This window comes from Manis pentadactyla, chromosome 12 (assembly GCF_030020395.1).
Source record: "Manis pentadactyla isolate mManPen7 chromosome 12, mManPen7.hap1, whole genome shotgun sequence".
Classification (NCBI taxonomy): domain Eukaryota; kingdom Metazoa; phylum Chordata; class Mammalia; order Pholidota; family Manidae; genus Manis; species Manis pentadactyla.
This window is the reverse complement of record NC_080030.1, coordinates 28,161,277-28,177,162: the sequence shown is the minus strand read 5'-3', so window position 1 is coordinate 28,177,162 and position 15,886 is coordinate 28,161,277. Positions and strand designations below refer to the sequence as shown.

The 15,886-nt window shown below is 53.2% G+C and overlaps 1 protein-coding gene across 2 annotated transcripts in view; it reads right to left on the bottom strand.

Moving 5' to 3' along the window:
• Nucleotides 1-15,886, bottom strand: part of GALNT2 (polypeptide N-acetylgalactosaminyltransferase 2) — a 198,959-nt gene that overhangs the window by 130,768 nt on the left and 52,305 nt on the right. The window contains exon 1 of one of the 2 annotated variants that reach the window (XM_036875702.2): nucleotides 5,935-6,123. The exons of the other annotated variant lie outside the window; for it this stretch is intronic. Coding sequence (XP_036731597.2) covers nucleotides 5,935-6,108 — 174 coding nt within the window. The 5' untranslated portion in view covers nucleotides 6,109-6,123. Of the gene's footprint in view, nucleotides 1-5,934; nucleotides 6,124-15,886 lie in introns of those variants that run through there. 2 annotated transcript variants of the gene reach the window in all.

The window sequence follows — 15,886 nt, the reverse complement described above, 5'->3', positions numbered from 1 at the left end:
CATGTGGTGTCCCATAACAACAGGCGCAACACCCTCTGAATTACCAGCGCAGCAGCAGAGGCCAGGGAAAGCCGCCGCTTCAGTGAGGATGTGGGACGGCACTTTCCCGTGTGGAAACAATGAGGTGCCTAAAGCCAACAGTGGCCGCGAGACCACCCTCTCCCCTCGGTCCTGGCTGCACAGGTCACATCTTCACGCAGCATGCACAGACCCGGCAGCAGGTGCCTCCCAGGACATCAGGGGCGCCGGGAGGGTGGGGCTGCTGCGGGGTGCACATGTACCCCCATCTGCACATACCCTCACACAGCTGTGCCCCCATTCCGCTCATCGGCCGGCGTTCTGTGCTCCTTCCTGCTGCTGCAGCAACAGATGCGCAGAGGACCCCTGTCCCCCAGAAAGCAACCACTGAGCCACAGAGCCTGTGGAGGGGCCTCTTCCCCTGGGCTTTCGGAGGCAGGAACCAAAAGCCAGAGGGAGCAGGGTCCCCGTCCAGACCGTGGTGCTTACTGGTGACGGGGCCAGGCGCCCCAGTGCCCTGTTCCTAGAGCCATGGCTGGGAAATGACTAGAGGGCCTTCTGCCTCCGGACTCGGGTTCCAGGAACACCCGGGGCCACCTGGGGCAGGCTCCACTCTTTGTGCCCGGTGCTCACACATGGGTGGCTCTCCAAGAAGCCTGGACCAAGGGCTGGCCTGCTTGCAGAGTGGCTGGCACCAGACTCCGCCGGGGACTCAGCACCTTCTGGTGTGCACACAGGCTGACCCCCGCTTTGGTTTTAAAATGAACATGAAAAGTTTAATTTATAAGTGAGTATTCAGAAAAGCCCATGACCACCAGCCTACCCAGGCTCCCAGGTAAGGCAGGGGAGGGGAAGCAGCTAACCAGGAAGCACCCACAGAGCATTTGGCCAAGAAGTGAATGTACCTTAAGGGAGTCTGGCCCTGCCAGAGCCCCAAGCTCACCAGAAGCCTGGCCTTCCTGTCCCAGATGCAGTACCCACAGAAGTGGTGCTTTAACTATGTCAACTCGGTAATCCTGCACACCCACGAGGCAGGTCCTACTCCACCCCCATTCTACATGGCAGGAGATGGGCACAAAGAGGCCAGTCACCTGCCGCAGAGTAAAGCAGGCAAGGCTGGTGTGCAAATGCAGGCCTAGGCTCCTGACCTCTGGGGGTCCCTGACCACACAGCCCGCCTGGGGGAGGCGCAGCACTGCTTCAAGAGCCACCTGGAGCTCCCCAGGACCCTGAGCGATAGCCGTGCAGGGGGTTCTCGCCCTTCCTGGCAGACGGCCCAGGACAGCTCTCCGGCCACAGCAACCGGCCGCCGTCTGCAGCCCCCTCACGCACACTGGCCTCTGCCTCCTCTACCTCTTCTTCTTCCCCAACCTCCCGGGCCTCCAAGGGTTCCTGACCCTCAAACAGCCCAGCCTCTTGTTAAGCAGCGAATGGCTTTCCTAGACAGACAGACTGACACAAACACCAAGTGTAATGTTCTTCCAAGTACCAAATAATCAACTCACGGAAAAGAGAAAACCTTTACAGATGCTTTGAAATCATTCAGCAAAAACCAAGGAGAGAGATCCTGTTACCACACTGGGAAATGAAAGGAAAAGATCTACCCCATCCCACCCTGCAGCGGCGGCCCCACCTGAGCAGCGGCCAAGAAGAAGGGCCCTCACAGTAGCTCCCATGTCCACGAACGTGAATGGGGCCCCACTTGCTTAGCAAGGCCTATGGAGCGTTTACTAGGCTCCGAGCCCTTTACACACGTTATCAGGTCATTTAATTCTCTCAATAGCCCAAGGTCAAAAATTACAGTAAGCCTATCAGAAAAAACACACACACGCTGGAAAACAGGAAACAGCAAGTATGACAAGGAAGTGAAGAAATCAGAACCCTTGGGCACTGATGGGGGTAACATGGAATGGTGCGGCCCCGGCGGGGAAACAGCAGCTCAGTGGCTCCTCAAGGAATTAAAAGTAGAACGGCCCTTCTCAGTACAAGTGCAGAAGAATTCAAAGCAGGGACTTGAACAGACACACTCACATCACACATCCATGCTTACAGCGGTGTTATGCACAACAGCCTACAGGTGGAAGCAACCCAAGTGTCTGTGAATGCATTGACGGACAGGTGAGACGCGGTCTGTCCTGACAGTGGAATATCACTCAGCCTTAAAAGGGAAAGAAATTCCGACACATGCGACAACATGGATGGACCTGGAGGACATGATGCTGAATGAAGTAAGCCCAACACGGAAGGGCAGATACTGTAGTGTCGCAGTTACATGAGGTGCTAGAGGGGCCAGACCCCCAGGGGCAGACAGCAGAATGCTGGTTGCCTGGGGCTGGGGGAGGGGAGCGGGGGTCAGGGTTTAATGGGGACAGAGCTACACTTTGGGAAGATGCATGTGTTCTGGAGATGAATGGTGGTGATGGTTGCCCGGCAATGTGAATATTCTTAATGCCATGCAATGGTACCCTTGAAAAAATGGTGAAAATGGTAAATTTTATGTTATCTTATAACATATCTTAGCACAATTTTAAAAAGAATTTTTTTAAAAAGCAAAGTGGTACAGCCAAGGTCTGGACCCTGAGCCTGTGGCTGCCTTAATGATGGGTAAAGTCTCTTCTTTCAGTTGGAATATTGAGACTCCAGGATACACTGTCACCAACTTTTCCAAAATAAATCAGCTTCTACTATTCTGTAGGGTGACCTCATCCATTGTGAAAAAACAGATCACCCACACTGTTTTTAAGAATCTTTATCTACACAGCTATACATTCCTATTTCGTTTGTGATCTGCTCCAAAATATACACACTTGCAAAGAATGCTGAAATTTTTCCATGGTAACATAAACCCAGAGAAATAGGCATTAAATTAGCTCCTCCAGAACCGTGAAAGACCCAGCGAGGCAGAGGTCTCATTTGTTCTTCGTGCAACACCATTATTTGGTAACCAGAAAGGAGATCCTCTGCATGAATTTGAACACTGTACTGTACGAGTGGGTTGTATAAAGGTGCACACCTCAGGGAGTTACCTTATTTTGCGTTATGCTAAATGATTTCAACAGCTCATTCACCACTGGGGCGCACAAAGCCTCTCTCTCCCTGAGGCAGAGGGTAAGGGGGCTGAGAGCAGAATTTGTAAACAAGCGGATGCCTAGGAGGGGAGAGAAGTCAAAACACATTTGCAACAAAAGCCTCCCACCATGGATGCAGGACATGGAAGAGGCACCTCCCACCAAAGAGGACGCACTGAAACCATCATTCTTCCCTTTTATCAGTGAGGCTTGGTGTTCTCACCTCAGTGTCCTCATTTAAATATAAAAACTCAGAGATGAGGGTAAATCTACCTATTTCACCCGGCGAGGAAAGGGAGACTCAGGGAACCGAAGCAGGGTCAGTGGTCAGTAGCAGGAGGAAAAGCTGGGAGCTTCTAGTTGGTCTCATCAGACTATAAAGCCCTCGAGAGCAGGTGCTGGCCACTCTCCCTTCATCCCCATCAGGTGCCTGGTCCCGAGACCACGAGACAGGGGCGACACCTACAAAACATGCAGAGACAAGCACCGTACTTTTTTTCTAAAACATGCAGAGACAAGCGCTGTACTTTTTTTCTAAGGGTTCCCTGAACAAAATCCAAGGAGAAAAAGACAAAAGGGACGGGTGAGAGATCAGAACGAGTCCTAAAGACCTGTAACAGAAATCAAAACTGAAAAGCTAGAGAATGATGTACAAACACTTGAAGGAAATCTTTTCCAACGTGAAGTCAACAGACATCAAAGGAGAATGGGCTTCAACTTTCTTTAGAGAAAGTAAAAGCTGAGCCACAAACAACATCCATGCTGAGCCAGATCCTGTTTTCTATTTTTTATCCCCTCTTTTCAGTGGGTTGCAGCCTAGAGCCGGACACTTCCAGGAAGTCTGGCAAATGCCCACGGCTGTTGCTGGACACAGGGGTCTGTTGTACTGGGCCCCTGATGCCCCGGCCAGGGAGGACCCTGGAACCAGGAGGAGTTAAGTTAAGAGCTATGGCCCTCCTGCAAACAAGTAATTCACACGGACCCCTCAGCCTGCAGAAAGTCCTTCTCTGCTGGTTGCTGGAACAGTCTCGGCCGGCTGCCCAGCTAGGGTCGCCAACAGCACTCTCTCCGGCGGAAGCAGGTGAGGAGGCTGGGGGCCCACTCCCCGGACTCAGCACCTGACAGCCCACACCTCTGGGCCACAGCGCTGGGTGGCACCCGCCTGATCGCAGTGCAAATCAGAATCAGACTCGGCTCCCCGTTAAGTTCTCGTGCCGCATTGGCCGCTTGCGTGCAGGCCATGCTGCACGGACCTCCGCCACACGGTTCCACAGTGGAGCCCCCGAGCAGCCAGACAGGCACGTGGCTGCTCACCACACGCATCCTGGCCTCCCGACAGCCATTCAGACCATTCACGCAGCGACTGGCACTGCCACCTGCCCCCACCCATGAAGCTCTATCCCCAAGGAAGTGGGGCGTCAGGCAGAAGGGGAGGATCCCTCTTACGTCTCAAGGAAACAGTCCCGTAACTTAGAACAGCCCCCTGCCTTCCCAGAGCAGAAGAAGGGCAGCCCACTGGAGAGGAGGCAGGCAGGAGTTGTGGGGCTGGGCTGGCAGACCAGGTGGGCGGCGGGCTCCACCTGGGGGCTCGTGAAGCAGGCTCTTGCAGCACGACCTTGGACCAGATGGACGACACTTCAGTTTCCTCTGAATTGGCACCACCAAGAACCCCCTTGCACTCAGCTCCGCCAAGCCCTGTGAGGCTTCCAACAGGTGGAGTTTAAACAGTCTAAAAAACGGCATCAAAGCCAAACACTGCTCAGGGGGTGGGTGGGCCTTGAGTTTGATTGAAGAAACCCCTCCCTCTTTAGGGATGGATGCATCCTGACAGGGAAGACGGCAGGGCTGGGTCAGGAGGTCAGGGGGCCACACGGTGTGTGCTAGAAACCACATCTGGAGGAGACCACAGGGTAGGCAGCATATTTTGAGATGCTAGGTTATATGTAAAGAGTACGATTCAATGATTCAGACAAGGTAGGGACCCCTCTCCCCTGGGGCTCTGTGGCAGGGTCACCAGTAGTCTACAGGCTGCAAGACCCACCTGCTGAAGGGGAAGGTGGACAGCAGGAGAAGAAGCAAACAGACCAGGCATGTTCCAATATGCATTCAAAACTCTGTGCAGGTTCAGCCATGGGGATACACTACCCAAGGGCAACACTTAGGTCTCCTGCCCTGTGACATCACCCTGCTGCCCTGGGAGAGACAAGGAGAGGGGTGGAGTGTCTACCCTATACCCAGGAGACAAGGCGGGCTCTATGCACATCAGCTCATTTGATTCTCCTGACAAAGCCCCCTGAGAAATCTTTGCACCCTGATTTTATAGGAGAAAAAAACTGAGGATCAGAAAGATGGCACCTTGTCTCGGATCCCTCAAGCAGTAAATGGCAGAGACAGACCTCAGATCAAAAAGCCAAGCCCGCCAGGCTGCAACGGGCCTTCCTGGCTCCATGTCTCTGCAAGGCGCAGGAGGACGGGCCTGTCCCAGGAGGTCACTAGGAGGCCCCACCTCCCGTGGCCGGCTCCCACGGAAGGCAGCTTCTGACGGCTTCTGGGGCCTGTGTCTGACAATTCAGAGAAAAGCGGAGGGCACCTGGGCTGAATTCAGGTTCTTGGTCAGCATGATGGAAATGAGACAGGGAAGTGTGGAGGACAGGTGTCACAGTGAGATCATAGAAAGGAGAACGAGCCTCCGGGGACCGATGAAATGAGACGGGGAAATCTTGGGGACAGGTTCTCACAGTGAGATCATAGAAAGGAGAACAAGCCTCCGGGGACCGATGCGAGGTGAGATTCTCTATTATCAGATAATAAAGTATGGGGGCATCGGTGCTGTCCTCTGTGGTCCTTACACGCCACTCGGAACGCTCGCCTGTGGCTAGACACTGCCCCTGCCACGGCTCACTCCTCAGCAGAGGCGAGTCCAGACCCCACGTCTTCAGTTCAAAGACGCGTGGCTCTTCCTGTCTTGACAGCTCTGAGATGGGGCTGAGTGATGGAAGGGCGACAGGACATCCTGTCACCATTTCTTCCTAAGAGATAATAAAACGATGGTGCCTCTCACAATCTTTAGCTCCTAAGATGGAATTTAATGTTATAATGTTTTAAAATGACATCACATTTCATTATTTACCGTTTAGATCCCAAACATTCTCAAGCAGTTTGCCTCATTTGCACCTCACAAGAGAGCCAAAGAAGCCGTTGAATTCCCACCATGCTTGCTTATATAGAAACGGGGAAACTGAGGCAGACCACGCAGTGATTGTTCAAGCAAGTGGCACCATCAAGACTGGACTTGAATCTTCCTCACGCTGGGCCCACAGGGAGGAGCGGGGCTACTGCTGACATGCTGGTGGGGACAGCTGTGGATGCCGGGGCGACTCACCTGTGTCCCACCTTCACCTGGGAGGAACCTTGCCGACCCACAGCAAGAAGGATGGAAACGGAACCCACGACACATCTTGTGAGCCCGCATGGGGGAAGAGCTTTGTAAGCACCGAGCGCCGCTGGACTCAAAATTCTGAGGCTGTGACGTCCCCGCCCAGCTTGGGCCCCCCTCCACCTGCCCCAGCCCAGGAGGGGAGGATCCGGGACAGCGTGACCAGCTTAGACTTGTCATTCTTCAGAAACACCAAATACATTCAGATGGTAAAGAGTTGAATATGGAAATCAAGAAAACAAACCAAACACCAAAATAATACATAAGCAAATACTATTTATCTGACTTCTAGATGAGAAAGGGAATTCCAAGCTTTAAAACAATGGAAGAAACCAGAAAGGAAAAGCATGAGGCTTGAACTACATCAAGCTGGGTTTCCCTGTTTAAAAAAGAAAAGAAAAAGTCAGGAGAAAATATAAGCCCCCAGGAACAGACAAAGGGATATAATTTGTAATATTTATTAAACATATATACAGTGTATGCAGTGACGAGAAAAGCATGCCACAAGACCAGTTAATCCCCATGGGAAGCTGTTTGATTTAACAGAATTAAAATATTAAAATGGCAATGTCAACTACCCCTAGACAATAAACATTTTACTTGCAAATGTTAACATTTAATGCAGCATAGGTACAAAAGAGTCTTCTGGCCCAAAGATAAATTGGAACAACCCTTCTGGAAAGAAGCTGACACCATCTACCAAAGACCTCCGAAATGTTCAAATTCTCTGACCCTGTAATTCCACTCCCAGAAATTTATTCTCAGGAAATAGTGAAAAATGAAGCCAAGATTTGTGTAAAAAGGTGCTCGTTGTAAGTTAAGTGACCAACAGGGAATTAGCTATGTAGACTGAGACATAACCATACAATGTTAATTAAGAAAAACCTTTCAGGTCACGTAGAAAATGTCTGATGCAGTGTTACAGTGTTCAAGGCAGGAAAAAAAAACCTGTAATAAATTGTTATCTCAACTATATTAAGAAACAGAACAAAGCCTAGAAGGAACCGCAGCAGGGCTGCCCCTGTGGTATGGGTTATATATCGCTTCTTTCTACTTCCTATGCTCTCTGGTCATTTAGAATTAATGTGTGTCAGCTCTATACTTGGGGGGCGCTGGCAACAGGTGAAGATTCTTAGAGTCTCACCCCATGCTCAAAAAACCAAAGCCCCAAAGCGAGGGGGGCGGGGCACCCTCACAACGGACACTAGGGTATTTTTAGAGGTATTCAGAAAGATGAGAAACATCTAAAATAGCAATCCTACAACAAAATGCTGAAAACATATTTTTTAATCATTGGTTTAATTCTTTCAACCCCTGGTTTGTATGTGAAGGTCACTACATCTCACTATTAAGATTCCTGATTTCATATTTATCAGCAAGACCCAGACCTGTGGCAAAACCAGAGGAGACGGCAGGGCGAGCTGGCAGGCAGCTCCATGGTCCCAGGGCCACGCTGGGTGCCCCAGCCTCCTGTGGGCTTTGCCAGAGTTTGAGGTGTTTCGGTGCTCAGCCCACGGGGCCCCCAGCATCAGCCCGACAGATGGCCACCAAGCCCCACCCAGGAAAGGTGTTCTTTCCCTAGAAGCCCAAGTGACTCTATAGGTCTTTGGCTGGAGGTCCTGGCTCCCTCAGGTCTTTGTCTCTTCTGGGCTGTAAAAACCAGAGAGAAGACAGTCATCCCAGGGACCCTCCACCTGGACCAGCCAAACCCCTGCCTTCTTATCTCACCCTGCAACTTCCTGCTCCTGCAAGAATAGAGCAGTGAGGGGTGCAGGGGGTGGGAGGACCAGTCCTGTGCTGCTTCTGTTCCAGTCCTCCCAGAGCTGGTCTTCCTCCCCTCTCCAGCCAGCTGTCCTGGCTTCCATCCTGACCTGGTGTGCTGCTTTGCTGGTGACCCACACTCACTAAAGCGGTTCAGCCATCACTGGCCAAGCTTGACTCCGACCAGAAGGAGCTGCCGTCCCCGAGACCCCCAAACCGGCCTGGAAACCCCAGGCTCTCAGTCTGCAGAGTGGCACCGCGGGACCCAGAGGATGCTCCCCTGCTCGGGGAGGAGACGGCCGTTGTGCTCCAGATACAGTGTGACTTACATGGGCTGCCTCCCCAGGGAACCCCAAACTGCCTGTGTCCAACTGGTGTTCCTTGAGGCACCCCAATAGTGGAGGGCAAGGCTCAGGCCCCCCACAGCTGAGCTCCCAGCACAGTGGATGCTCTGCATCAGTTAATACACAGCAGCGTCCAGAAACGAGCATTTAATGAGTGCTTTCTAACTGCAAGACCCTGTGGTAAGTGCTTTTCTGAAGCCACTTAATTTATTTAACAAGGAAAGCCGTAGGGCCCTATGCTCCACGCTGTCATCAGTGGCACAGAGCGCCAGGGCGAGGGCCAGGTCACGCACAGAGAGGGCGCAGCTCCAGCTGCCCATGCCTACTGGCGCAGGGCAGTGGGATTTCTCAAAACCCTACAATTTGAAGAAACCGGAGACACTCAGCTTATAGAAGGAAGACCTGGGTGGTAGTAGAAGGAGGTATGAAAGTAGTTTTCAAATATTTGTGAGATTTTCATGTGTAGGAGGTACTAGGACCAGAAAGTTCCTCAGGGATGGACACCCACCAACCAGAAGCTTAGGAGGCGTGTCTTAGGGACTGTCTGCCCTAACTGCACAGACCTTCCTGCCTGGCTCCGACCACATCCTGAGGCCGCAGGCCTGCCCACGCAGGGCATCCAGCCCCATGGCGATGCCCACCCTCAGGGAAGCTGCAGAGGCGACGTGGATGCACACACATCGCCCTCGGTGGCTCTCAGATGGAACACTTGGACACCGAGGGACGGCCTGGCTGTGTGGCCACTCCTGAAGGGCACTGAGCACGCTGTCTCCTCTTGAAAGACTTGGATTTGTGGGTTTGCTCCCCAAATAGCACACAGGCTATAGGATAGGAAAGGATGGAGTATTAAGAAATAGAAAAATTCACAGCCTATCTGCAGTCAGAATTTGGCTTTAAATCCTGGCAACATAATCTATTTTGAACATGAGACAAGTTTGTTAATTCCTAATGAGCCAGATTAGAAACAGCCTACAAACGAACAGCAAGCTCATGACAAAATTATGAGAGTGCCCAAAATACTCTGCATTACTTATGCCCCGCTGACAGCAGCATGTGGCTGCTGAGCGAGAAGGCTGCATGGGTGCTTTGGGTAGAAGGGGCAGATGTTTTATGGATCATCCAGGAAGCCCTCCCCGCTGACCCCCAGACAGCCAGAACCTGCCCAGCTGAGCTGCTCTGAGACACACGAAGTCCCAGGTGGGGGGGGGTACCGGTGCCCTGGGACGGAGTTTAGGGACACTGACCCAGATTAGAGAAGGTGGATGGGGGTTCCCAAAGGCTGCCTGGGGCTGGCAGGGAAGCACTCTGGTGGTGACCAGGGGGGTTCCAGGGGAAGGGGAGCCTGGAACACAGGAGGCACCGGACAAAAGGGGCCCCTCAGCCAAAGCTCATGCATTCGGTCCATTCAGGCAGGACACACCCCAGAAAAAGTCCCTCTAGAAGTGTCCTTAGCAAACTCTCTTCTCTATTTTCTTTCTCAATCACCTCCCTGCCTAAGAAGTGGAGACTCTCTGGAGACAAACCCGGGGACCGGGACACAAGAAGCGACTGGGATCTTTAATTGACAAACAGGAACATGGACAGCTGGGCTCTGTGTGCCCCCGCCCCCCCAAGGGGCTCTCTGGGGAGGAGGCCGCCCGCGCCAGCGCCCAGTGCATGTGCACAGTGCCAGGAGCCACTGAACCGGCAGCACCAGAGCCTGACAGCACCAGTACTGGGGCATCAAAGGTTCTGCAGAACCGCTTTGCTCAGGAACCCAATACACATGTCCTATGTGCAACTGCACTTGGAACGAGCTGCGCGAGGGGCGCGGGGCGCACAGGCAGCTCTGACGAGGCCCGTGCAGGGGAGTGGGAGGGGTGGCCTCAGACGGCAGGGGCAGGGGGAGCCCGCACAAGGGCTTTCCGGGGGCCTGTACGCTCCCCACCCCCATACGGGCACAGGGAAGGACTCAGGAAATTATCCCTGCGACCGTCAGCCCTCCAATGAGGAGCTCTCCAGGGGTAAAGTACTTTACCTGCAGCACAGAGGCGGCGCTGTACTGTGCCTGGGCCCTGCCACAGCCCACAGAGGCCACAGGTGTGAGTCGTCGGGGGCCCCGGGACCCCCAGCGCCCCGCTTTCAGGCAGGGGCCATGAGGACATCCCGTCTCGCCTGCAAAGATGCTCTTGTGGCAGCCCTTATTAGCGTGCTCGGGTCACCGCGGGTGGGAGGGAGCGCCGTTCCTTCAGGCCCCCAGCAGGTGCGCGGGGCAGAGGCGGCAGCTGCAGCGCTTTCCCACCGCGGCATGGCACCCAGGGCAGGCAAGGCCCAGGGCAGGACACTCCAAGAACTGTGATCCTTTTCAAAAACAACTTTCCGGAATGAATTTCAAGTCGGGCTACTAGGATGGTGCCCCTAGGCAGGCGGCTGGCAACAGCCCGGGGGCCCGGCGAGCAGGGGGGGTCCGGCAGGCCCACGTGCGGCTCAGGAGCCTCGGGTCCTGTCCCTCCTCTGCATGCCTACTTCTCAGGATCTACTAACACCCACCCAGAGGACAGGGGAGAGAATCCCCAGCACAGCAGTCACTGGGACACAGAGCTGAGAGAGGGAACGGCAGACTGGAGGGGAAATAACCCGGCCGAAAACCCTTTCTGGATTCTCATGTCCAGCCGTGAAGAGGTGCTGACACATGCACCACGACCGGGGTTAAGAGGAGGTCACTTCCCACTAACTGAAGGCTGGACATCGCCGTGGGAAAGCGCAAGAACACAGCCATGTGACACACAGCCACCTGCCGTCCTTCACACCCAGTGTGATTTCCTCGTGGCCTCGAGGCCGCGGAAGCAGGCAAACCCTGCTTTGAAGGCACGGCTCTCACCTACCAAAGCCACGGCCTCAGATGAAAAATTCCCTTTATCCCCCTATTCAACTTCTTTTTTCCACATTATTGACATTCCCACAGGAGCAATGCTGCAAGCTACGAATACAAGACACAATCTGGGTTGAAAGGCTCAAAATCCAAATCGCGAGCAAGCCCTTCACCTCTCCTTATTCAATCTGCCTTTAATCTAAAACTCGCGATGTTGTCAAACTCCAGCCCCGCCTGGTGCGACATTCCCTGTGGAGGGGTGCCTGGCAAACCGCAGAATCTGACAAGCACAGGGGTCTTGTCCAGGCTGTTATTTCTTCCCCCACTCCTGTCCTGTTCAACTTCCTCAGCCCCAGCTTGGCTGGTCTGATGTGGGGAAAGTCACCCCACGCTGTCTCTGTGGGGCCGGTTTCCCCATCTTCGTGGACAAAGGGTCCAGGCTGGTACTGACCACAAACATTAGGCAGGCTTCTCTGGAAGGCTGCTGCCTTCAAACATTTCACAGCCAACAAGACATAATGAGGCTTGGAAGCCTGCACATTTAACAAAAAGCAGAGAGTAACAGCCTGATGGAGATGGGGTTACTCGACAGGTCAAGCCTTTCTAAGGTCATGAAAATATAAAGCCGAATCTGAAGGCAGGGCCGTGGTCTGCTTAGTAGAGGAGAACAATTACTCATGGCAACAGATGGTGGTGTAGACCAATGGTATGATCTTCCAGGATTCATACGACTTACTAGAGCACAGAAACCTGGATTTAATAGCCCCAGAGCTGGGTTCTCGGAGGGAAAGGCCGTATTCCCGAATGGATCCTTACTGGTCACGGGGGACCCTGGACAGGGCTCTGAGAGTGGGGCCTGCCCTCCCCAAGACCCCATTTCGGTTGCTGAATTCACGGAAGCCAAAAATGAGCAGCAGAGTCCAAGGCCCTGGCCTCTGCGTCTCCGAGGACCTGAAGGAAATTCGGTGTATTGAGGAATACGGGGACAGAGCCTTCCAGTCTCTCCAAGGAGAACCACCGTGGAACTCCTTGAAGCCCTGGAACTGGCCCCATGGTGTCACACCGCAGCCACGTCAACACATTGCGGCTGGAGACATTGCACGCGCCACGGACAGATCCGGGGAGAACTCCTAGTTATGTTTGCTTTGCTTTGCTTTTTAATGACATTGCACATTCCACTGGTGACAAGGGGACACGCCAGCTTGTCACAAGCCCAGCGCAATCACAGGGTGGGTCAAAGGGCTCTTCTGGTAGGAGGGACGCTCTTGGGCAAAGTTTATCAAGAAACCAACACACTACAGCGTTGGGAACTGGTGTGTTCCTCTGTCCAGTCTCTCTGTCTGGACCAAAATCAAAGAGAAGGGGAAGGCAGAAGGGACTCCAAGATAGTACCTGTCCACACCTGTACTTAATTTAACTCCATTCAAATCTGCACCAGGTGATAAGTTTTGACATTATACAAATGTGACATCTTTGTTTTTTCTTACCTCTGGGCTGGGCACATGACTGGTTCAAGTGCCAGTGGAGTCCAAAGGACAGAAAACAGCATCTTCATCCATTTGCACATCACTATTTGCACGCTCTGATTACACAGCTGCACTCTGCGGGGGGGGGGGCCTACAAAGGTCACCAGGTGAAACGAATGACTCGGAAACCAGCGACGAGGCGCTGCCACATTTTCAGTGCTTTGCCCAGTGTGGCCTTGGGGTTTCATTTCTATGTCACATCTGCTGAGTGTACGAGTCTCATTTTCAAAATTGTAGATGCTGAGAAACTGACATACAAAAGTTATGATCATGGGGCTAAAGCAGATAAAAGAAGGCCATCAGAATGTTCTTTTACCCACAGCAAAGGGGACAGACTTAGGGACATCTTCTGCCTTACTGCTATGTATGTAACACATCATATAGACGTGCTTTCCCTTCCCTATCAGCAAAAAGCCAGGATGCAAACAGGACCGCTGAGAAATGACATGAAGTTCTGTCACAACATGGGCTCAGGTTGGGCTGGACAATTCCGAACACCTACAGAGTGAGATGCCAGGAGGAGGCATGGTGGGAGGCCAGCTCCCAGGGGCCTACAGGGGTCCAGAGTCTGAACCCAACTGTGAGCACAAACAAACCCAGGTGTGACTCCATGCTGGGCGAGCAAGGTCAGGTCCTGGCCCTCAGACCCCTCCAGGGTGCACAACCCTCTGCAGCAGTCCCCCTGGCAGACCTCTGATATGCTCACAACAGGGCCAGTGTCCAGCCTAGTTCTGGAACCCCTCCAGTGCATGGACCCCCACAGAGCCAAGGGCACAGTTCTCATCCTCTGAGGCATCCTTACTTTGGGGGAACAGCTAATGACCACTTGGAGCCGAGAGTCTCGAGCTGGCAGGTGGTTGAGCTCGGCAGTTTCACTCTCGGTCAGAAACCCAGGGCAGGTCAAAACAGCAGATGCAAAACCGAAAGTTTCTGTGATGACTGCCCTTGTACTGTTCACTATGTAACTTATTCATTATGTAAGAATTTGTTCTACATGTAAAAACTTGTTTGTTATGCCTCAGAAGATTGGAGACTGACAAAAATTAGGCTTGGGGTGGAATAATGATTGTGCATTGAGCATTGACTCCCCTATACAGAATTTTATTGTCGTTAACAACCATTTGATCAATAAATATGAGAGATGCCCTCACAAAAAAAAAAAAAAAAAAAAAAAAGGACAGACTTCCAATGGTAAAATAAATTAGTAACCAGGATGTAATGTATAGCATAAGGAATATAGTCAAGATATTGTAACAGCCTGGTAGGGTGATAGCTGGAACCTAGAATTATGTATATAAATGTTCTACCACTGTGTTGTACACTTGAAACTCATGTAATGTAATACTGTGTGTCAACTACCCTTCAATAAAAAATAATTAATAAAAAAAAACAAAACAAAACAAAAAAAAAAACAGCAGATGCGACTCTCTCACGTGGCTCAGGAACCAGCTGTGAGGGTGACGCCAGAGGCAGAGCCCCAGCGAGGTCCTGAACGGCAACGGCCTGAGCCAGCTAAGTGGGTGGCAGCCGCCCAGACACCTTCGAGGGCCACCCCTTCTCTGACCGCACTTGCTCTGATGAGCCTATGAAACCCAGTCCTGGGGTTGCACAGCTGCCCCTCGACACATGACTGCAGCACATCCCTGCTCAGCGGAACTTCCCCAGCTAAGTTATTATTAGTGACGGGACGCCAGGTGCTTCCAGCAGCTAAGAACACGGTGCTGCAGAGACGTGAGCCTTACATGGGAACACACCAACACCCAGACGTGAGCGTGGACACAAATACGCATCATGCATGTGTGCAGGCAGATAAACACAGCATGGACATACAGCTCACCCGCAGGTCACTGTCAGTGGGCTCATCCAAAACATGGGTAATATGTTCAGTGTCAATAACGGCTGGGGCCTTTTGACATCCTCGAGGGATGTGCACACAGCGCGACCTTTCACTCCTTTGCACAGGCTGACCGACTGTCCTGGCTTCTCTACCCCTGACAGACAAAACCTGCACTGAGAAGGTACAACCGAGAAACGTGAATCGCAGACGCATGCGCTGACGCAGGGCTTCTGCAGAACACGTGCCTCCCGACATCACGACTGGCAGAGGCACGGGCTTCGCCGAGGCCCGGCTGAGAGGAGGGAGGGTCAGTGAGGGCGTCCAACTGGGGCCTCAAGGCCTGGGACTCAGGCTCTAAATCTCAGTCTCACGGAGCATGAACTTCAAGGGAGAGCTATGCCCTTCTCTTGTCCAGCCAACAGTGAATGAGTCGGTTACGACCAGCCCCCAGTTAACCAGATACCCCCGAGAGAAGCACCAGCTGCCAGGCCACACTCCCGGGGCAAAGGCTGAGGAGGAAATGGCATTCTGCCAAGTCCGGGCAGCAGGCTGTTTACAAAGGGCAATACTGCTCGGGGGTCATGGGCTGGGGGGGCTGAACCCGCATATAAAGCGCTAGGCGCAGTGTCTGGGGCACCATACCCCCCTACGATGAAGCCAACACACCTCCCCCAGGTGACAGGCGCATGCAGTAACGCATTCGAGGGGGGCCACCATGCGCTCCTCCAGGAGGACCCGGTGGGGGAAGCATCTGCTCAGAGTGGGGACCGACTCAGGGGCTCTCCTCCAATGGGAGCCAAGCCTGCCAGGTGCACGCGTGCCTACACCTCCTCCTAGACTCCCACCCTGATCGCCCACACGGTGCTAGAGTGCTCCTCATCAGCAGAGCAGCCAGCCTGGAAGCTCATGCACACAGCAAGGGGAGCCCGGGAGTGAAGGGGGACCAAGGCGGGAGCAGAGGAGGCAGAGAGGGGAGGCGACACATGGAACAGGAGGGCAGGAATGCAGCCCGGGGCTGCTGGCGGGTGAAAAGCCTGCCGGGGCCT